This window comes from Salvelinus sp. IW2-2015, linkage group LG15 (assembly GCF_002910315.2).
Source record: "Salvelinus sp. IW2-2015 linkage group LG15, ASM291031v2, whole genome shotgun sequence".
Taxonomy (NCBI): domain Eukaryota; kingdom Metazoa; phylum Chordata; class Actinopteri; order Salmoniformes; family Salmonidae; genus Salvelinus; species Salvelinus sp. IW2-2015.
Genome location: NC_036855.1, coordinates 9,089,099 through 9,112,844, shown reverse-complemented (window position 1 = coordinate 9,112,844; position 23,746 = coordinate 9,089,099). Strand labels below are relative to the sequence as shown.

At 42.2% G+C, this 23,746-nt stretch overlaps 1 protein-coding gene across 3 annotated transcripts; it reads left to right on the top strand.

Annotated features, from left to right (window-relative positions):
- The first annotated feature begins 1,490 nt into the window (after positions 1-1,490).
- LOC111974714 (formin-binding protein 1) lies at positions 1,491-23,304 on the top strand. Of its 3 annotated transcripts, XM_024002662.2 has the most exons (18): positions 1,491-1,735; positions 3,227-3,342; positions 5,501-5,557; positions 6,467-6,614; positions 7,874-7,936; positions 8,021-8,125; positions 11,731-11,745; positions 14,186-14,314; positions 14,661-14,807; positions 15,614-15,802; positions 16,685-16,867; positions 17,290-17,304; positions 18,087-18,196; positions 18,312-18,444; positions 18,811-18,938; positions 19,325-19,464; positions 19,839-19,997; positions 21,436-23,294. In XM_024002662.2, exons 1-18 carry the CDS (start codon positions 1,661-1,663, stop codon positions 21,441-21,443), a joined length of 1,920 nt encoding a protein of 639 aa, XP_023858430.1. In that variant the 5' UTR covers positions 1,491-1,660; the 3' UTR covers positions 21,444-23,294. The 3 variants fall into 3 exon arrangements, with proteins under 3 accessions (XP_023858430.1, XP_023858429.1, XP_023858431.1); XM_024002661.2 differs by having other exon boundaries at positions 19,839-23,304; XM_024002663.2 differs by lacking the exon at positions 11,731-11,745 and having other exon boundaries at positions 19,839-23,304.
- Positions 23,305-23,746: the final 442 nt, after the last annotated feature.

The following is a 23,746-nucleotide window of genomic DNA, read 5'->3' as shown; positions in this document are numbered from 1 at the left end:
CAGACCTTTTACTCAGTACTTTGTTGAAGCACCTTTGGCAGCGATAGCCTCAAGTCTGTATTTGGGGAGTTTCTCCCATTTCATCTCTGCAGATCCTCGCAGACTCTGTCAGGTTGGATGGGGAGCGTCGCTGCACAGCTATTTTCAGGTCTCTCCAGAGATGTTAGATTGGGTTCAAGTCCGGGCTCTGGCTGGGCCACAAGGACATTCAGGGACTTGTCCTGAAGCCACTCCTGTGTTGTCTTGGCTGTGTGCTTAAGGTCATTGTCCTGTTGGAATGTGAACCTTTGCCCCAGTCTGAGGTCCGGAGAGCTCTGGACCAGGTTTTCATCAAGGATCTCTGTACTTTGCTCTGTTCATCTTTCCCTCGATCCTGACTAGTCTCCCAGTCACTGCCGCTGAAGAATATCCCCACAGCATGATGCTGCCACCAACATGCTTCACTCTAGGAATGGTGCCAGGTTTCCTCCAGGCGTGAAGCTTGGCATTCAGGMCAAAGAGTTCAATCTTTGTTTCATCGGACCAGAGAATCTTGTTTCTCATGGTCTGAGAGTCCTTTAGGTGCCTTTTGGCAAACTCCAAGCGGACTGTCATGTGCATTTTACAGAGGAGTGGCTTCCGTCTAGCCACTCTACCATAAAGGCCTGATTGGTGGAGTGTTGCAGAGATGATTGTCCTTCTGGAAGGTTCTCCCATCTCCACAGAGGAACTCTGAAGCTCTGTCAGAGTGACCATCGTGTTCTTGGTCAGCTCCCTGACCAAGGCCCTTCTCCCCCGATTGCTCAGTTTGGCCGGGCGGCCAGCTCTAGGAAGAGTCTTGGTGGTTCCAAACTTCTTCCATTTAAGAATGTGGGAGGCCACTGTGTTCTTGGGGACCTTCAATGTTGCAGACATTTTTTGGCACCCTACCCCGGATCTGTGCCTCAACACAATCCTGTCTCGGAACTCAACGGACAATTCCTTCGACCTCATGGCTTGGTTTTTGCTCTGACATGCACTGTCAACTGTGGGACCTTATATAGACAGATCTGTACCTTTCCAAATCATGTCCAATCAATTGAATTTACCACAGGTGGACTCCAATCAAGTTGTAGAAACATCTCAATGATGATCAATGGAAACAGGATGCACCTGAGCTCAATTTCGAGTCTCAGAGCAAAGGGTCTAAAAACTTATGTATGCGTTTTTTATTAATTTGCTAAACATTCTAAAAACCTGTTTTCGCTCTGTCATTATGGGGTATTGTGTGTAGATTGGGGAAACATTTAATTTAATCATTTTGAGAATAAGGCTGTAACGTAACAAAATGTGGGAAAGGGAAGGGGTCCTTTCCCGAATGCACTGTGGTAGGATATGGGTTGAATAGTTTCACGTTGAAATAACAAATATTCGCCGTTTTGAGTATCACAACGTTTATCCATTCATTATACATCACAACAAGCGCTCTATACTACCGGTCAGCAGCAGCTAGGAGAGATTCCCCAGTGAAGCGCGCGGCCGCGTGCTGTTATCGGGCTAGGCGGATGGATGCCCCACATGTAGGAGCAGCAATCAACCCGATATCTGACGGCAAATCACCATTTGTAATGACAGGATGTGTCGGTGAAAAGCTACACAAACCTTTGTACTCAGATATAGTTCTGAACATACCATTGGGCGCATGCTTAGAAATCGTGGATCATTTGGTAGAAATTGCTCTGAGACCATGAGTTGCAGATGGGGGACGGAGCTGTGGGTACGTAGAACTGCGTAAATATTTCCGTTAATGAAACTTGTTCTTGCTTTTATCTGATGGTCAACCTTATGATCTGTTGAGGTACTAAGTATTTGTGTATGTCTTTGCAACAAAGTAGCGAGCGAGCATAACGCTCATGCTGCCATGATGCTTCTCTGCGCGTGCATGCAGGCTTCATTATCGGAGGTATAGGCTAGTAACAGTTGCTGATTCAATACTGGTCGACTGTTGCGCTGTTGGCTACAGAATCGGGTTTTAGTCACGGTGATGGATATACTTATTTCTTATGAACCTCAATATCTATCCCCCATGTTGTCTACGCGTAAAGCTAGAGTTGCTTACACTATAATTCCCTATTAACCTATTACAATCACAAAGCCTTTGCATATGGGGTCCATACCACTGGTCTATACTCTGCAGATACAGTAGCTGCGCTACAGCGTGTAGCCTACAGCTGCATTGAGATACAGTAGCTGCGCTACAGCGTGTAGCCTACAGCTGCATTGAGATACAGTAGCTACAGCGACATAGTAGCGACTCTGGCAACATGTTTCATTTGTAACATTGTAGCGAGCGCGTTATTGTAGGCAACGCATTTGGGAATGTGTTTCTTCCCAGTTGTCTGTCTCATTTCACCTTATTATAATAACAATGATAATAAKAAGAAGAAGAATAAATGAAATGGCTATTGACACTCTAGAACAGCGAACAGAACGTTTTTGCGCTCACAAAAGGGCCTATTACAGTCCAACATAACGAATTCAATATTTGCAACGATTGTTTTCTTTTGGAAAATGGAATCTAGCCTATAGTTCAATAGGATTGCTCTTTTATTTTATTAAGTTGTTTAGATGTGCCAGCCTACGCGCGTGCACAAATAGGCTATTGAATGCATTGCATAGATGCAAAAGTAACCCGCCACCACATTGTTCATTTGAGTGCATAACATATAATACATATCCCACCGCACTGACTGAACGACAATAGTGCTATTATGTTCACAATTTGCCTCCTGTATCTTATGTTGTAGGCCTACATACAGTTGTAGCTGTACAACAGCAGAAAGTAAAGTAGCAGCAGAATTACAGACCTAGTGTTTCAACAAAGACTGATGTACACTATCCCTCTCTAATTTAACCATAATAGCTCATTGCTATTCATTTTTCATGAACATTGCCTCAAGCCTGCAAAATAAAACAATGTTCTTTAGGAAGAAAAGCCACGGAGATAATTCACGTAATTTACCAGACACTGGAGCGATTTACAGGAGCGATTAGAGTTAAGTGCCATGCTCACATCGGCAGTATTGTCACCTAGGGGATTCGAACCGGCAGCCTTTCGGTTACTGGCCCAATGCTCTTAACTACTAGGCTACATGCTGCTTTAGAGCCAGTCTTGCCAGGGCCAGCTATTTTTTGTGAGTTTGAAAATTAACTTACTGCTTTGTTTTATAATTTATTCTCATTTTAATTTCTCTTTCTTTTCTTACAGGACCAGTTTGACAACTTGGAAAAACACACCCACTGGGGCATTGAGTTTGTGGAGAAGTATACAAAATTTGTCAAGGAGAGATCTGAAATTGAAATCAGCTATGCAAAGCAAATCAGGTAAGGGCTGGGAAAACATTACCCTCTTCACTCCCCATTTTGATACTGTCTGTCTCTCATGGCGGACGTGTGCCCGCTTGAGTACAGGACTACTAAAACATGTTTTGGTATGTTTTGTTGATTTGAGTAACTTTGATAAAACACTACAGAGCCTGTATCACCAATGTCGTMTAAGTCATGTTACAATCAAGTGTAATGTCACGAGGTAATGCTCGCAAAGAGTGACAAAATTATCTGTGGTATTCAGATTTTGATCAACATTTCTGACATGCATACACCAGGCCAACAGGGCCCAGTGGTAGAGTAATATTACGTTGCTCTAGTCTATCACTGCACATTACAATGTTGTAGTTGAAAGAGAATGCCTTCTCAATAACCTACCTGCTTAAATAAAGGGCACAAATAAATGTAGAAATATCAGCCCACTTCAAAGTGATGTTCTAAATTCAGAGATGAATGTAGGCGTACCTAATGGTGGTAGTTTATGTAACAACAAAGTGAGATGGATTAGAAACAGATACAGGCCTTTATCTCGATGCAACCGGAAGTGTAGGTTGCGTAGGTAACACATTACCATGGTTACTAGGTTATCCATAGCAATGACCCACATTTGTTATCCTCCAATGGTCTTGGGAGCTTCCCACTGTATAATATGGGAGTACTTGCCAGACAGTGATAGTCTCTGACAGAGTAGTCCCCGGGGACAGTGGATGAGTTGCATCGCTGTCTGCCGTTCACTCACCAAGGAATACACACCAGCAAATTCCTGCATGCATAATCAACCAACATTAACCTTGTATCTGGAGAACATTATAAGGGGTTTTCTGTGCCTCAGCAATAGTGCTGCAATCAGCTCTGAACTGGATTGTCCAATGGGTGTGTTTTGTTCTCCAGCCAGTATCACTAATGGCACCATTTTAGATTGCATATGAGGTGTCTTGTTAAATTGTGACTTTTCAACACCAACCATAATAGATTTGAATTCATTACACATGTTGATGGTACAGTTGGTAGTATATTGATTTAGGAAACCATAGACTAAACACATCAGAATATGGACAGCACGGATTGGACACTGAATGGATGAATTAAGCCTTTATAAATTAGGCAAAAGCCCCAAAAGAAAAGCAGGGGTTTAAACTGTCCTGAGAAGACAGACTAGGGTCTTATGAGTCATTTTAGTTCCAAAGGGTTAACGTGAATCTGGGCGTATGGAATTTGCACCATGTGCTGTTGTGTCAGGATCCAAATCAAATTTATTCATATAGCCCTTCGTACATCAGCTGATATCTCAAAGTGCTGTACAGAAACCCAGCCTAAAACCCCAAACAGCAAGCAATGCAGGTGTAGAAGCACGAAGCAAATCCAGATTTGTCATGTGGCTGCAAGCAGACAAAAAGAGGTGGCTGGCACGTCTGGCAATCTGCTTAGCAACACATAAGAATAGATGGTCTGGAGCAGAGCACAGTGAGTGGAGGCTACCAGTGATTCATGGGGAGAAATGTATTCTGGAATTCTGCTTCCGATAGTCCACTCAGAAGATGCATATTATATTACATGATGTGAAATATCTTACATTTTTCTTTTGAACCATAAGTGTCATTGTACAGATAGTACGATGATATTTCAAGATGAATCTTGCACATACAGTTGTGCTTTCACAGGAAGGCTCTATCCCCAGTTGTATGAATCATCCTGAGTTTCACATTAAAGCTAAGGGATGACTTCCCCTCTCATGCTGCTCTTTCTTGTCCAATCACGCTGTTGTTCATAGAGATGTGTACATAAGAGACCCAGATGCAGAGGTACACAGAGGATAATCTGTGACTTGTCAGGATCAAAATTCTAGTTGCCCATTAAATATATTAGTAGGCCTCTGGATTACCCCTCTCTGTTAGGGGTCACCATAAAGCAGGATTTAGCACTGTGAGAGACCTTCTCCTGAGGCTTAGGCAGGTGGCTGTCACTCCGCTTAAGGCCCGTCCATTCATCAACAGATTTTGACATCCTGTCACTGGGCGTCCCTTCCCCATGACTACACAAATATACTATATTTTTGTTTACATGTGTCCCTCTGTATTTCTCCACAGTGACCTCATTTACAGTGTATTACATGTTTTCTACACCTGTACTGAATTTTGTTTCCATTCCGTAACAGAAACTTATCGAAAAAATATCAGCCCAAGAAAAACTCAAGAGAGGAAGACGAATACAAGTGAGTGAAATGTAAATGCATCAAGGATTAATGTTCACTATTTCAGGTTGACCGTGCACATTAATGTGACTATTCTTTTTGTGATGAATTCATGAAGTCATGTAATTAATTAGCTGATTTCCCATCTCCACTTGTTACCGGCTGTTAGTGATAAAAATAGCTGTTTCAGATTAACATGGCTAGACTTTCATGGCTTGCTGTGAAACACTCCATATTTGCCCTGGAGGTTACTGTGTAGCTAAATCCAAGGTTATTTCCAGATGGATACATTTTTTTCATCAAGAAGTTATCCTTCGTTGTATGTGCTAAACAGTTGGACAATTCCAAGACACGTGTGCATAGTGACTGTTTGAGAGAAAATTAGAGACATTTCTTAAGGCAAGGGAGGAAGCCTTTGAAGAAAGTAGTGCCAGATGAGGGGGGAAGGGCTATACGGACTCTCATGACGCTTAAACCGACTAGCCACCCTTAACCCTGACCCTAATCCTTACCCTAACCTTGACCTAATTTTAACCAATTCTGAAGTGAAATATTGGTTTAAGCATCAGGGGTGTCCATATAACCTTTTCCAAATGAGGGTGTTATCCATGTCTTATTTCCCCTCCTTAGTCACAAAATCACAAAAAACGAATTCTAAGTATGTCCTGTCATTCAAAGACCCTGTCAAAGTGGTCTGTAAATTCTATAATTTTGAATATTATATAGTCCATAATATATAGTACTTATACATTTTTTCTTATCATATTATATGACCAAATATATTCCTCTCTGATAGTGGAATGTGCTGATAATCTTCTGTAGAAGTATGACATCAGTATTTCTCAGGATGTATAATAATAAAGCTGTCGTGATTAAATGTGAAAAAAGTTTTTAAACACATTTCGTGGTCACGTCTCGTCTTGTTACCAGGTACACGTCCTGTCGGGCCTTYCTGATGACCCTGAACGAGCTGAACGACTATGCGGGACAACACGAGGTCATGGCTGAGGATCTCACCACTCACATCATCTGTGAGCTGACGCGATACATCCAGGAGTTGAAAGCAGAGAGGAAATCGGTAAAACATCCCTTTTCCTGTGTATCGCTCGTTCAGACATGACTTGAACTCTCCCAGATCGTGATCATTGGTAGCTCAACCATTTTGTAGTGAGGCTATCCAGAGATTATGGCTGTCACATGATCTGAACCAAACCAGCCAATCCCGGGTCAACCAGTGCACGGTGCTTTGGAAAACATAACAATCAGATCAACAAATGTGCAAAATCAATTGCTGGAGCAGATACAAAAATGCTATTATGTCATTGGTGATTGTCATTGCTCTGTCCAACACAGCCAGGGATCAAGCTGATAATCTGTCATGGTGTTGATCATCATTTTACACCAGCCCATCCAATAAATCCCGGGGTAGAACTGGGTCAAGTATCCAGGTCAATGGATTGGGAGCAGGTTGACCCTAGTGCCCCCACCCATCCATAGTAGCCTCCACTGCTGATAAGTGGACCAGGCTTCTCTCTGGACCAGGCTTCTCTCTGGAGCTGGGTGGCTGGAACTAATATGACATGGGGGGAGGGGTGTGTATGATGTGAGCAATGTATAACACACACACACACACACACTTTTGTAAGGCTTTGGTTTTGGCCTCTTGTCTGACAGCATGTCTTTGACCATGGCTCAGCTCAGAGCGAGAGAGTTAGTACTTTTTAGTTTTTTGAAACCAGCTTATTTCAGGCCTGCCATTCCTGTTGCATTATTTCGAATTTCTAACCTGTAGTAAAGGTAGATTTGATCGATAGCTCACTCCGACGTATGTTTTTTCATTTATAAAATTCCCAACTAGAACATGGTGTAGTTAAATGAGGTCCTGATACCAGGCATTGAACATTAGCTTTGAAAGCCACACCAATGGTTTACGTCTCCTATCATTTAAATTCAACTCACAACAAAAGCAGAAGTGCCTTTTGAGCCTTCAGTGAGATTCCGTAAGTGCCCTTGGAGGTGGTTGTATATGCTGTGAGGAGCATTACATTAGTCAAGAATAAACACATCAGCAAATCTCTTTAGTCAGTTTAGTTTTGGCTCAGTAGTTTTGATTCCATGGAATGGCTAAGGAGTAGATGTGTCTTTTTGGTGGGGATGTTGTGTGCTTGTAGCTCTTCCAATCATCATAAGGAGCGTCATAAGATATTTCATAAGAGATGTAGAAGTCTCTTGACTGTCTAGTTCTAGATACTAAACTGTTCAGGGTTCAAACCACAAATGATTCTACTGCTGTTTATGCGGATTTTAACAGATTAACATATACCATTTTTTTGGCAGCATTTCCATGATGGCCGCAGAGCTCAGCAACACATTGAGAATTCTTGGAAACAACTAGAATCCGTAAGTGTCCTCCTGAGGTAGGAGTAATTGAAGAGATACACGACTGAACCATTCCAACTTGACATGTGAATTGCTTCTTTTCAGAGTAAACGGAGATTTGAGAGAGACTGTAAGGAGGCGGATAGAGCCCAGCAGTACTTCGACAAGATTGATGCTGACATCAACGTGACTAAAGCGGACATCGAAAAGGTAAGTTATAGACTGACGTAGAAATGTTCACTCCTACACACATTTGACTTGAGCTCATCACGTGTGTGCGTGCGTGCATGGGTGGGCCCACACACATGCGCGTGTGCGTTTGGTGCCTGTGTGTGTGTGTGTGAGAATGTGCAGCTACTCTTAGTCGCCACTCCACTCTACTCCTACTCATAAAGCTGTGAACATGGTTTGCGTGGCAACAGCTGCACTGACAAGAGAATGCTGTGTCCCTCTTGGAAGTGGGGTAGGATCCAAATATGAATCACTGCTGGTAGACAATGGTATAGTGCTTCATGGCGCTCCAGCAATGGGCTTTTCTCATTGTTCGCTCTAAACTCAATTCCTCAGATGCTAACCAAGCCGTGTTACTGTACCAGTGCAATGCCGATTCCAAAAAACATTGCAATTATTTCAGTACTGATTAGATAAGTGCTATTTCAGTATTGATTGCAAAAAACWGTTTTTCCATGTCTATCAGGTATCTGATCTGTCCAACGTAGAAACAAAGCTAGCTCAATGTACAGTAGTGGCAACAAGATTGAGTTTAAACATCCACTGCTAATTCCAGTTAACATAAACCACCACTAACCAAAAATCAATGGTAGGGATGGGGGCAAATGTGCAGTGTTAAAAACATTTGGCCAAATCACCTGTAACTTTAAACCAAGTCAAAGAGTTGATTTCAGTTGATTTAGCCATGACATTGCACGGTTGCCTACAACTGTACAAAGATGCAAACAGTTTGCAAACCTTCTCAGGCACTATTGACATCACGCAGTGAAATGTACCCCCTAAATGTACAAGTCAAGAATCTCAGAAAGCTAACATGAACTAACCAAACAGAATAAGTTATCATTAAACGTTAATATACATTTTGCATGTCAGTTACTGTTGTACAAAGTCACCTTCCCTATGAAATTCGTTGAAAACCATACAAGCAATGCCATAGTCAAAAGTATAAAAAAACTTTATTCCACATTAGGTACCAGTCAAAAGATTGGACACACCTACTCATTCAAGGTATTTTCTTTATTTGTACTATTTTCTGCATTGTAGAATAATAGTGAAGACATCAAATCTATGATATAACACATATGGAACCATGTAGTAACCAAAAAAGTATTAAACAAATCAAAATATATTGTATATTTTAGATTATTCAAAGTAGCCACCCGTTGTCTTTGACAGCGTTGCACACTCCTGGCATTCTCTCAACCAGCTTCATGAGGTAGTCACCTGGAATGCATTTCAATTAACAGGTGTGGCTTATTAAAAGTTGTAGAATTTCTTTCCTCCTTAATGCCTTTCAGCCAATCAGTTGTGTTGTGAAAAGGTAGSGGTGGGTATACAGAAGATAGCCCTATTTGGTAAAAGATCAAGTCCATATTATGGCAAGAACAGCTCAAATAAGCAAAGACAAATGACAGTCCATCATTACTTTAAGATATGAAGGTCAGTCAATCCAGAAAATGTCAAGAACTTTGAATGTTCCTTCAAGTGCAGTCGCAAAAACCATCAAGTGCTATGATGAAACTGGCTCTCATGTGGACCACCACAGGAAAGGAAGACCCAGACTTACCTCTGCYGCAGAGGATAAGTTCATTAGAGTTAACTGCACCTCAGATTGCAGCCCAAATGTCTGTTACTTAAACTCTGTGAAGCATATATATCTCAACATCAGCTGTTCAGAGGAGACTGCGTGAATCAGGCCTTCATGGTGAAATTGCTGCAAAGAAACCACTACTAAAGGATACCAATAATAAGAAGAGACATGCTTGTCCCAAGAAATACAGGCAATGGACATTAGACCGGTGGAAATCTGTCCTTTGGTCTGATGAGTCCAAATTTGAGATTTTCGGTTCCAACCGCCGTGTCTTTGTGAGACGCAGAGTAGGTGAACGAATGATCTCCGCATGTGTGGTTCCCACCGTGACGCATGGAGGAGGAAGTGTGATGGTGCTTTGCTTGTGACACTGTCAGTGATTTATTTAGAATTCAAGGCACACTTAACCAGCATGGCTACCACAGCACTCTGCAGCGATACGCCATCCCATCTGGTTTGCGCTTAATGGGACTATCATTTGTTTTTCAACAGGACAATGACCCAACACATCTCCAGGCTGTGTAAGGGCTATTTGACCAAGGATAGTGATGGAGTGCTGCATCATATGACCTGACCTCCACAATCACCCGACCTCAACCCAAGAGATGGTTTGGGATGAGTTGGACCGCAGGGTGTGGTGGTTAATTTCTGCATTACCAAATGAGGAGAGAGACAAACTTCACACACCAGTCAGAGTTATACTTAAACTCCATCTTTAATAATAAGAGTTTTGCAATAGCACTGACTTTCAATGATGCACCATTTCTAATGAACCATTGAAAAGTGACAACACAAAAGTACAAAGATCTTTTATAGCCAAGATACACCCCTCTCAACCTACATGACAAACCACAGATATTAGGAACACTTCACAAAGGGACTTTTAATTGAGAAAGGAGTATCCCGTAGCCAGATAGCATTCGATATAAATTATCGTTCAGTTTGGTCCCTAAGACGAGTTTCTAATCTCGTTCCTGRTACTTCATAGCACAGAACCATTACCCCATCCAATGGCATAACTCAAATGTCAACTCTAGATACTCCCATCTCAAGTAAAACCCCTTCTTGACGCCTCTCCTGGACAAGCTCACTGAGGGGAGTGAGCCTCTAGGTCATACACTATCCCAGGATAAGTGCAACATCAGAGAGGACATACAATGGTTCCAGACACTGCCATACACCTCCCCCCAATGCCAAAGGAGGGAGTGACTTGCGCACAGACATTGTGGAGACAAGTAATTGGCTCCCCATTAATCACACCATCCCTTCACATGRTTTAACAGATACATTCACATATGAAGACAATGTTCCATCCTGTCCTCTTCCCTTTCTGATATTCTGCAGAGCACCAGAGACATGTGAAAGACAAGCCTGACCTCTCCCCTCTCTGGGCCCCAAGTGACAATAACAAGTATATCACATAGACATATTATGCAGATAAGACATCTTAAATGATCTATGTTACCCAAATAATTCTGATTCATCCACCACAAGGGTGAAGGAAAAGCAGCCAAAAAGTGATCAGCATAATATGCAGTCCAACTCATCCCAAACCATCTCAATGTGTGGGAACTCAGACTTTTGGAAAAGCATTCCTCATGAAGCTGGTTGAGAGAATGCAAAGAGTGTGCAAAGCTGTCATCAAGGCAAAGGGTGGCTACTTTGAAAAATCTCAAATATAGTTTGATTTGTTTAACACTTTTTTTGGTTACTACATGATTCCAGATGTGTTATTTCATTGTTTTGATGTCTTCACTATTATTCTACAATGTAGAAAATAGTAAATATAAAGAAAACCCCTTGAATGAGTTGGTGTGGCCAAACTTTTGACTGGTACTGTAGTTCAAGCCTTTTTGCAGTCTAGATGTTCATTAATAGTTAATTCAGTACATTACTAATAAATTAATACAACTTTCACATAATTAGGACATCTAAAACCTGTCTGTAGTGCTCTGAAACTAACTCTGTTTTTGTTTTCCATCACGTCTTATAGCGGTGCTATCTCAAGGTAGGTTTAACAGGCGTCTGTATGTCACTAAGGATCTGTCTCTATGTTCAATGTACACCCGTAGACATACACTACATGGCCAAAAGTATGTGGACCCCTGCTTGTCGAACACCTCAATCCAAAATCATGGGCATTAATATGGAGTTGGTCCCCCCTTTGCTGCTATAACAGCCTCCACTCTTCTGGGAAAAGTTCCCACTAGATGTTGGAACATTGCTGTGGTGACTAGCTTCCAGTTTGGGCACTGATGTTGGTCAATTAGTCCTGGCTCGCAGTCGGCGTTCCAATTCATCCCAAAAGTGTTAGATGGGGTTGAGTTCAGGGCTCTGTGCAGGCCAGTCAAGTTCTTCCACACCGATCTCAACAAACCATTTCTGTATGGACCTCTCTTTGTGCACAGGAGCATTCTCATGCTGAAACAGGAAAGGGCCTTCCACAAACTGTTGCCACAAAGTTGGAAGCACAGAATTGTTAAGATGTCCCTTCACTGGAACTAAGGGGMCTAACCCGAACCAATGAAAACAGCCTCAGGCCATTATTCCTTCTCCACCAAACTTTACAGTTGTCATTATGCATTCAGGCAGGTAGCGTTCTCCTGGCMTCACCACAACCAGATTTGTCCGTCGGACTGCCAGATGGTGAAGTGTGATTCATCATTCCAGAGAACACGTTTCCACTGCTCCAAAGTCCAATGGCGGCGAGCTTTACACCACTCCAGCCGATGCTTGGTATTGCGCTTGGTGATCCTAGGCTTGTGTGCGGCTGCTCGGCCGTGGACACCCTTTTCGTGAATCTCCCGACAAACAGTTCTTGCTTCCAGAGGCAGTTAGGAACTCAGTAGTGAGTGTTGCAACTGAGAACAGACAATTTCTACACACTATGCGCTTCAGGACTTGGCGGTCCTGTTCTGTGAGTTTGTGTGGTTTGTCACTTCGCAGCTGAGCTGTTGTTGCTCCTAGACGTTTCCACTTCACAATAACAGCACTTCCATTTGGCCGGGGCAGCACATTTGACTGACTGACTTTTTGAAAAAGGTGGCATCCTATCACCTTGCCACGTTGAAAGTCACTGAGCTCTTCGGTATAGCCATTCTACTGCCAATGTTTGAGATTGCATGTTTGTGTGCTCGATTTTATACACTTGTCAGCAATGGGTGTGGCTGAAATAGCCGAAGGGTGTCCACATACTTTTGTATATATAGTGTACTATTGCTGGTTTCACTCGGAACGTCATTTCAAAATAAGATCTCCAAAGACTTGGAAGGGACACAGTTATGGATTGGAATGGGTATTTAAAGTAAGAAACTGCTGTGGTTAGTTAGTGGGTACATTATTTCAAAATGGTAATTGAATGACACTACAGTCAATAGACGCATCTATAAACATATTCATATATAAACACATAATAAATATAGGCACAAATAAAATGCATCATTGTTTAGATTGCAAAGTATAATGTCATGCATACAAAATGTTTTGTTTGTTTGCTCTGAGTCCTGTTATGGATACAGTCCTCAACGGTCTGCTGACACACCATCCAGGTCTTGTCCTGTCAGTGGACAGTTTGTCTGTGTTCATCCTGTATCTGTGTGGAGTATGTGCATGCTAAATTAACCTGTTTTCTTTTGTTATTGTTGTTTGTTATGGTCAATGTGTCCTTCATCTGGTCATCATAAACATTAAATGTGAATTGAGGAGCTGCATTACATGACATTAACTAATGGTTTTGACTTCCTGGCATGGTAAAATACACATTCTTGACACTATAGGGGAGGCCCACTCACAGCAAAGTAACACTGCATAGTTCAGCTTTGACACACATACTAACCCTTAGGTCATCATTTGTATAACTCTACTATGCTTTATTATATCCACTATCAACACTCCTCTCTCCCTCCAAGAGGAAAGGAAAGCCACAGAATTCTAGTTTCCTGCCACTAATGTATCTATGGCCTAAGCGCTTCCCTTAGCCGTGTTTCCTTGTCTTGTTCGACGTGGCAGAGCCATATGAAATATTCATTGACACGGTTAAGATCCTGGAATGTCAGATGCATAAATGTAACTGTAATAAGAGGATAAGGGCGGGTTGGTTCTACTCTCTCGTGATCATTTGATGAAAATATATTTTTTGGGGTGAATAAAGTCTCCACACTGTATACAGTCCTAGGCCACGCTTGGGTATTTTTTTTACAACACGCTGTGGACCATAACGACAGTGGTACTTCAAGCATACTATATGTCTGTATGGGGGTTTCAGTTCAATATTATTCGCATTCTGTTTATCATTTTTTAAATATTGACTTTACTTTGTTCAGTGTTATGCGTGTTAACACACAATGTACTGTGTCAATGTTCTGTGGAACCACGCAAGGTTTACAGTCCCACTTGTTGGCGTGCGTGCAAATCTTTAAACCCTCTCTGAACTCCCTCTCGGTATACAGGCCAGACAGCAGGCCCAGATGAAACACCAAGTGGCAGAGGACAGCAAGAATGAATACCTCACCTTCCTGCAGAAGTTCAACAAGGAGCAGAATGCACATTATCATACCCTCATACCTCACATCTTTCAGGTAGTTCACCTCACTCACAGTACCGGTTGACTGGAAGCGCTTCGGGGAGAAACTCATTGCATTCACCAGTGCTCAGTGCTTGACTTGGGCAGGAGCTCACTGGACCTCCTCAACATTTCTACTGCTTGAGCAACTGCACCTCATAGAATATTTGCTCAAAACTATTATGGAGCTCCTGCACCAATACATCAACAGTACAGGCACCCCAAAGGAGTACCGGCACCTATTTCAGTCCTAGTAAAGTACTGCCAGTACTCACATCCACCCTGTTCACAATATAACTGATTTGTATGTGTTTGGCAACTCACAATCCTATTTTAATCTAAGAATGTCTTCTTTACTGCAGAAACTACAGGAGATGGAAGAAAAACGTATAGAGAGAGTGGGAGAGTCTATGAAGACTTACGCAGAGGTCGATCGGAAAGTGCTACCTATTGTTGGCAAATGTTTAGATGGCATGACCAACGCAGCAGAATCCATAGAGCCAAAAATGGTTAGTAGGGCTACTGCATGTTTATAACACGGTTCTTGTTATGTACAGTCATTTTACATAGTGACAAACTGYGAGGAAAGTGCATAGAAAAATCAGTTATACATATCAGTGACATCATTTGACTGGATTTCTATATAAAAGAGCGGAGAGAATATTATTGCAGTTGTTCGTYGTTCTATTCGCTGAAGCGGTAAAGGGTTAGCAGCCCACTAAATATAGGAGGAGGAGATCAATTATTTACACCATCAAAACGCTGACTTTGGTGCTTCTTTAATGGCTGTCCCACTTTCACATTAATGAAATGTGATTGTTGCTAGGCAAAGTCAACATGGGTGTCGTCACCGATAGTGACCAGTTTTATTCTATATCTCAAAGGAATCCAGTTTTGGGGCATTTGTTGACATATACATTTACTTATGGTAAAAAAATACAAATAAATACAGTAGCGTGAACTCAGTTTTACTATGTATCTGAGATCAGTGTTGGTCCAGGATCAGCCCCCCAACCGCCATTCATTTATTATAGTGAAGATAAAACTCATCCTAGATCAGCACGTGTACTCTAAAATGCTTTCTGTGGTGTGTTTGAAGAGCCATGGCTTTGCTGTAATTGTGTCTCCCTGCGCCAGATAAGAGTTTAAAATGCTGTAGTTTTGAAGTTGGCTTCCGTGAGGAATACTTGTACTTTAAAGTGCAAATTAGTTTCTGCAATTTGGTTCATTTTGGTGCCCTCAAGCTGAAATGCATTTGGTAAATATTCATAATATTCTGTCTGTTATACATTAATGAACTCACTATCCCCAACAGGACACCAAGCATGTGGTGGAATCCTACAAGTCTGGCTTCGAGCCACCTGGCGACGTAGAGGTTGAGGACTATAGTCTGTCTATGAGGCGGACAGTGTCAGAGTCCAGCTATCTAAACTCGCAAGGGGAGAGCAAGCCCAGCCGCAGCAACAGCAGGGGAAAACTGTGGCCTTTCATCAAGAGAAACAAGGTAAGGACAACACCATCAGTCCACAAGACTGTCCTCTACCTACTGTACTAGCCAGGGCCGCGTTCGGCAGGGCACCACGCTGTGTAATGTTCAGGCACAAATATATGTTGACGAACACACGCACATCTCTGACATGAAGAATAAGGAATCCTGTCCACTCTCATCATTGAACGCGGCCCAGGTGTCTGACGGAACGCGGCCCAGGTGTCTGACGGAACGCGGCCCTGGTGTCCGACGGAACGCGGCCCTGGTGTCCGACGGAACGCGGCCCTGGTGTCCGACGGAACGCGGCCCTGGTGTCCGACTCAACGCGGCCCTGGTGTCCGACGGAACGCGGCCCTGGGTGTCCGACGGAACGCGGCCCTGGTGTCCGACTCAACGCGGCCCTGGTGTCCGCGACGGAACGCGGCCCTGGTGTCCGACTCAAGCGCGGCCCTGGTGTCCGACGGAACGCGGCCCAGGTGTCCGACTCAACGCGGCCCTGGTGTCCGACGGAACGCGGCCCTGGTGTCCGACTCAAGCGGCCCTGGTGTCCGATCGGAACGCGGCCCTGGTGTCCACGGATACGCGGCCCTGGTGTCCGACGGAACGCGGCCCTGGTGTCCGACGGAACGCGGCCCTGGTGTCCGACGGAACGCGGCCCTGGTGTCCGACTGGACTGCAGAGGGATTCTTTGTAATATGAAATAAATGCTTGTTGGAAACACTATTTATCTAAATGTTTAACTTGTGCTGGACACAGTGTCTTAACCGCTGCCGTCTTAAGTGTTGGTAACCAGATTCTTTGTTGTTCTTCCATCATTTCATTATTTTTGGTGTTACTTTTCCTGATTTCGTTCTGTTATTGTTTTGTTCCATACCACTCCATGACCCTTACCCATAGCTTATGTCTTTGTTAGCTTCCCCACGCCAACCACCCCCTCCCCCCCCTACCTCTCCATCACCTGGTGCCGTGCACAACGGCCCCCAGTCTCCCCAGCAACCCAGTGAGCCCCTCTCCCACCGCCTCAACGAGTTCATGACCTCCAAACATAAAATGCAATGCTTAAGGAGTCTGAAGCGTGGGGTAAGTTGATTGTGTACAGGGAGATTGACTCTGTGCTTATGACATTGATGTGGTGCCTATGGGCTACTGATAGTGGCTCCTACTGTTGCTCGTTCCCTTTGAATGGCATCTAACCTGGCCTACCACCTGCAGACAATCGTATGGAAGTTGTTTATTCTGGCACTGTGTCCAAATGTCCAATTTACGATTGATGTGTGTGTGTGTGTGTGTGTGTGTGTGTCATGTTGTTTAAGATTTGTTTATACTGTAGGTGGACAAAATGCTGCAAATGGCGAATTAACTGTTCAGACTGACATGCCATGTATCTTAATGTCCACAACCCTTCATTGCTGCTTGTACAGTGTCATACTTCCGTCTCAAAGTTTCAAGCGTATGTTGACATTGTGTCTTTTTCGTCCCATTGTCTCCCCTCACTTGGAAAGCTTTCTCTCAAGCTGGTAAGCACTACTGTTTTCATAACTCTTCAGATGGTTGATGATTGGGGTTTTGTAATGCACACATTACAAATGCAATCTACATCACTATAGAGGAATCGAAAGGGTGTACTTTCAACTAAATATGCTCATCTCAGATCTCATTGTTACTGACAACAATAAAGTGCAGTGAAAAAGTATTTGCCCCCTTTCGGAATTTTCTCTATTTTTGCATATATTTGACACTGAATGTTATCAGATCTTCAACCAAAACCTAATAATAAATAAAGGGGACCTGAGTTTACAAATAACAACAACAAAAAAGTATACTTATTTTATTTATTTAGTTAACAAAGTTATGCAAAGCCAAATTCCCCTGTGTGAAAACATTATTGCCCCCTTACACGCAATAACCGGTTGTGTCACCTTTAGCTGCAATGACTGCAACCAAATGCTTCCCGTAGTTGTTGATCAGTCTCTCACATCCCTGTGGAGGAATGTTGGCCCACTCTTGCATGCAGAACTGCTTTAACTCAGCAACATTTGTCGGTTTTCAAGTATGTTAATTATTGTGTTATTAGTTCACTCGGGTTCCCTTTATCTAATATTAGGTTTGGTTGAAGATCTGATAACATTCAGTATAAAAAATATGCAAAAGTAGAGAAAATTAGAAAGGGGGCAAAAACCTTTTCACAGCAAGGTAGATGAAGACATTAAACATATATAAAAGTCACTGCTCCATGGCGTTAGGCTTCTTTTAGTAGGAGGATGTCTGGGTGTTTATTTGGTGGTTTGTTTTGTCATAGGGTTCTGGCCCTGAAGATTGTAGTCACCTGCCTCCTGAACAGAGGAGGAAGAAGCTCCAGGCCAAAATCAATGACATCAACAAGGAAATACAAAAAGAGATGGATCAGAGGTAGAGTACATGTGTGAAAGTCCAATTCTGAATCTAGATAAGGAGTTTTAAACTAACTCTGGTCTATTTAAAAACGGGAACAATTCTTCAATATGAATGTATGAATGCGTTGTAGGGATGCTCTGTCTAAAATGAAGGACGTGTACATAAAGAACCCACACATGGGGGACCCCAACAGTGTGGACCCACGATTAGAGGAGATCTGCCAAAATATTGACAAGTTACAACTGGAATCAAGGAAATATGAAGTAAGTTGAAATATTACAAAGGATCCATGTCGATGCATGTTAGATATTTTATGTTTGCCAGAGKATGTTCCAGTGGTGGTGCTGACGACTCCAGACCACACACTAAGATCTGGGTTTGAATCCTGTGTCTGAGTCTTTCACCGCTGACTTTCCCCTCATTTTCCCCACGCCGATCCAAAATAAAGAAAAAGGGAGTGGTATTCCACACGCTAGTTCATGTATGTCCGTATTGTTATATTCGTATTCTTATCTTTTATTGTTGTTGTTGCATTGTCGAGAAGGTAAGCATTTTGTTGGACGATTAATAAACCTTGAAATGTATCATCAAGTATTGTTGAGACTAAACCTTTTGATGTCTGTCTGCAGGCCTGGCTGGTAGAGGTGGAGACCAGGTTAGCAGAGAAGAGTGACCCACACAGRCCACCAAGTGGATTGTACAACTCCCAGACTACTACACCAGTCAACAACAACTGTGCACATGTCAACCGAGAGAGGTAGAACCTATGTGCCCCTTACTATATCTCAGAAACGGTGGACTAGCAGACGGGGAAAAAAACACAACCAAACCTCACGCTAGCTAGCTAACAATGTCTGTCACAAGAGATTACCATATGTTTTTACTAAAACTTGTTTGTGGGCTTGTTGCACATGATCTATTATGCTCTAAATATATCTGACAAGGACTGTCTATTGACTCAATGTATGCGTATTAATACTGATTTAAATGTATGGGTTTATGGATTTGACAAATCTCACCAGGGCCATATGTGCAACCTTGAATGATATATTTGGGTTTGCACCAGTGGAGGCTGGTGACTTGAAAAATGACACATATAGTATCCATGTTGTTGGTCTTTACTGTTGCTCTTCATGTGGTTAGCCCGGACGGAAGCTACACAGAGGATCATAGCACAGAGCATCACCTCAAATCTCGGGGGAGCACCGACTTTGATGACGACTTTGATTACGAGGACCCACTCCCCACTATCGGAACCTGCAAATCACTCTACCCTTTTGAAGGTATGCCAAGGCCCCTTCTGGAAATATGTGTTGTTGTTAGATTGGGGTTTRATGTATTTTTCAGAACAGATGTCTCGCCTGGGTCAAATAACAAGGATGCGGCTTCTTCCGTCATGTTAAAAAAAAAAAGGTCTGCAAAGAGGATTTAAATCATCGGGGCATATTCAGAAATGTAAACTTTATGTCATTACATAGGTTATTGTTAAATGATTGCAAATGAACTTGGTGCTTTGCATCACCCTGAGAGAGTTTTTCACATTAACGATCTACTGTTGGTGCAGCATAGGCATTTTGGAAGTAAGTAACATTTTAACACAGTCAGCTGTAAAATAACAGTAACTTGCTGTTTTCTCTTTCCTGTCTCCCCTTCTCAGGTCAGAACGAAGGCACCATTTCCATGACCGAGGGRGAGCTGCTGTATGTCATAGAGGAGGATAAGGGTGACGGGTGGACGCGGGTGCGCAGGAACGAGGACGAAGAGGGATACGTACCCACATCTTACATCAAGGTCTTTTTCGACACAAATGCCAAAGGTGCTATGACATACATATAATTGTCATTGTTTGAGAGAGGGGAAATGGGTGGACCAACAAACACAAATATCCTGACATTTCAACCCCCCTGAACTCTGGTGTTTCAGAAATATCACAGAATCATTTGAGACGGAACTCTCAGAACAACGGACTGTATTTACATTTGTACTTGGGCTTTTTACGTTCTACCATTTTGCACCCGTTGAAACAAATTTTGGAGAAGTGTTTGTTGGTGTGTATGAAGACGTGTGGATGTGATAAGTTGTCAGAACCAAGTTAAGTTGTCTCGACCCCTGTTGATATCAGCTACGCCTTGCTTCTAGCACTAATAATAATAACTCATGTCAATTTATTGATTTATTTGACCAACAAAATACAGTTTCTCATATTAGAGAGCATTGCATCTAAACATATCAATTCCTATTTAGAATAGCTATTATTGCATGCCTGAAGGGAGACTCGTTATGCTCTGCACGCCTCCACTGCATATCAGCTACGCCTTGCTTCTAGCACTAATAATAATAACCAATGTCCATTTCTTGATTTATTTGACCAACAAAATATGGTTTCCCATAGAGCATTGCATCTAAACATATCAATTCCTATTTGGAATAGCTATTATTGCATGCCTAAAAGGGAGACTCGTTATGCTCTGCCAGCCTCCACTGCATTTCATTAACAGTACATCGCATATCTGCACTTGAGCAGCAACCATCATTGGCAGGGGATTACTGTAAGATTGCCTCTCTGCTTCGCAAATTAAATCAGTTGTTGCATGTGGCATGTTTCAAAGAGGACATGCCTGTTTACACAGTAAAGAAAAAAGAACATGGCTTGCATGGTATCTTGATTAGGATGGTACAACAGACTAGTAATGTATTCTCTTATACAAACTGTTGTTGACTCTCCTCCAAAATCTGACAGTGGGGCTTCATTGAAGCGCCTAAATTACTGAATGTCGTGTTAGGTTTACAGTGGTTTTCTCGACAGAAACGTTTCATTCTGAGACACATGGTAACGCACCCACCACCATTATCACCACTATCATTGGCATATGATTAATTTATTTTTTAGAATGAATAATATATCCCCGCTTAGTTTTTTATTTGATACGGAGTTGTTCTGCATGCTTGAGCCAATTGATAAGTCAAAGTAGATGAATGAACATAGTATTGCAACCAGGTGATATTCCTCTGTTTGAAAATGATTAACACATGTAGCCTCAAGTTTTCTGTACGTTGATTTGCCATTGACGGTCAGAAACATGCTCTCGTGCAGCATAGACTCAACTCTAGGGAAACATAATCTGCCACAATAATTGTCAGAATGTGAAGGAATGTCATGGAATGACTTTCCTCGTGTCTTGATGCATCACCTCTAACATGTCGTGTCATTTTTGTTTGTTTGCTTTTTTTGTTTGCTTTTTTTCTTATTGCAGATTCCTAAAAGTCTTTGGCTCGCACAGGGATGGCAGGGCACAGGTCCTTCAAAAAGCGCCCTCCTCTTAAAACTGTAGTCAGAGAGACGACAGACTAAAGGGACAAGTTGCAAGGCAGGCCAATTTGCGACCCAGTACAGAAATCCATTGTGGGGTTCTGTTGAATGGAGCAAAAACAACACACATTGCGGGGCAACCACCATTTCTAGTCATTTTCTTATTGATTGTTTCTGCAAGCTTGCTTGTTGTTTTTCTAACTGCAGATGAGTATGTTCATATTGTGGCTGCTTGCTATTCTACTGTACCTTGAGCCCAGGGGCGGTACCTGTTTAAGGGGAGGGGGGAGTCTGAGACGGCCTTGTTACATATTTACTATTCCAAACCTGCCTTCAAGCTATCATCACAACACCTTAGGAAAATACCCATGGAAAACAACACTACACTTGGGCTGGAATTCAATTGCTTAAACCCCATGGCAAAGAAAAAAAGCCACTGTCTGCGCCACAAAAAAACATGTTTACAGTAATGTCAATGAGATAAAACAGAATACATCTAAGTCTTTCTTAGCACTGGAACAATGTTGCTGATTTTCCAGGGGAATTCAATTCCAGCTCTTATTCAACACAGCAATGCCTCACGATTACTGTACACACCCATGTATCTATTTTGGGGTATATAGGTTATATACCGATCATACTTAAATGACACCGATTGTTGGCTTGCAACAAATCTGCACAAATTTGTTCTGGCACCAATTTTACTTTTGAGTTTTAGTTGGAAACTTTGACAAATGAGTGCATTGTGTTATAGTCTAACTCAAGCACTCAGTGCAGGTCTACTGGTAAGCATACAATCTGAGCGGAGATGACGGATCTCTCATTTTGCTTTCTCCTATTGCCTTTCAATATGAGTGACAGCTGCTCTCTCTGGCTACACCGCCATACAGGCAGTAACTATGGTGATTGTCTCACAACTCTTTCTCCGTCTCTCACACTTTGTTTTCCTTTTCTCTCTCTTTCTGGCTACTTGTGGTGGCGGTAGCTACTCTTCGGTTGGCGCTGTGTTTCTCTACGCATGCATGCTTGCCCTGTCATGCCTGTGCCAGTCCTGTAGGGGGCCTGACTATCTATTACATTAACTCATCACTTATGGGGTTCCACCTTGTTCCTTTCCTACCCTGTGTTTGTGCCTGTGGTTTTGTAATTTTAACAAAACGTGTTTGTGATTTCTTTTGTCAATGCAAGCATGACCATTTTGCTTTCTCAATGAATTATTGATATGTCCATGCAGTTTTGCCATCTTCCAGAGAGACACTGACAGTTTCATATCTCACTTCTGTTTTAAAGCTTATTTTCACTGAAGTTAATCTGGGAGCTGCAGCTCTTTGAATTAGCTGATTACCAACCCAACCCAAACTGACAAATGGCAGTATTTGTATGTCTACTGATAGAGATGTTAGAGATGCAAGTTTCAGTGTATTCTAGAAGTATTTTGTGCTTTGAATTCACTGTGTACGGTTCCTTATACTGTACAGAACTGGTGTGAAAGCAAGGTTTGTTTCTTGACTGTTGACATTAATGATGTAATTATATACTCTGGTGTGTGATATGTGATAACTATATGCTACAGCTTGGAATCATGTCTTTATTTTAAGTTTATTTATTTTATAGTCAAATAATGCCAGTTTTATTTATTTTGAGAAGAATAATACCKCTGTTCCACGTTGGGATTTGTTTCACCTAGAAATGTTTTCTGAAATCTAATATACTATGTTGGAGTTTGGAAATAAATKACACTATGAAATGGAAATAAGGGATGTATTATGTTCTTTAGAAAAGCCTGATGAATACATACCATTTATATACAGTGGAAGTCGGAAGTTTACATTAGGTTGGAGTCATTAAAACTCGTTTTTCAACCACTTCACAAATGTCTTGTTTACAAACTATGGTTTTGCCAAGTCGGTTAGGACATCTACTTTGTGCATGACACAAGTAATTTTTCCAACAATTGTTTACAGACAGATTATTTCACTTATAATTCACTGTATCACAATTCTAGTGGGTCAGAAGTTTACATACACTAAGTTGACTGTGCCTTTAAACAGCTTGGAAAATTCCAGAAAATTATGCCATGGCTTCTGATATGCTAATTGACATCATGTGAGTCAATTGGACCTGTGGATGTATTTCAAGGCATACCTTCAAACTCAGTGCCTCTTTGCTTGACATCATGGGAAAATCAAAAGAAATCAGCCAAGACCTCAGAAAAAAAATTGTAGACCTCCACAAGTCTAGTTCATCCTTGGGAG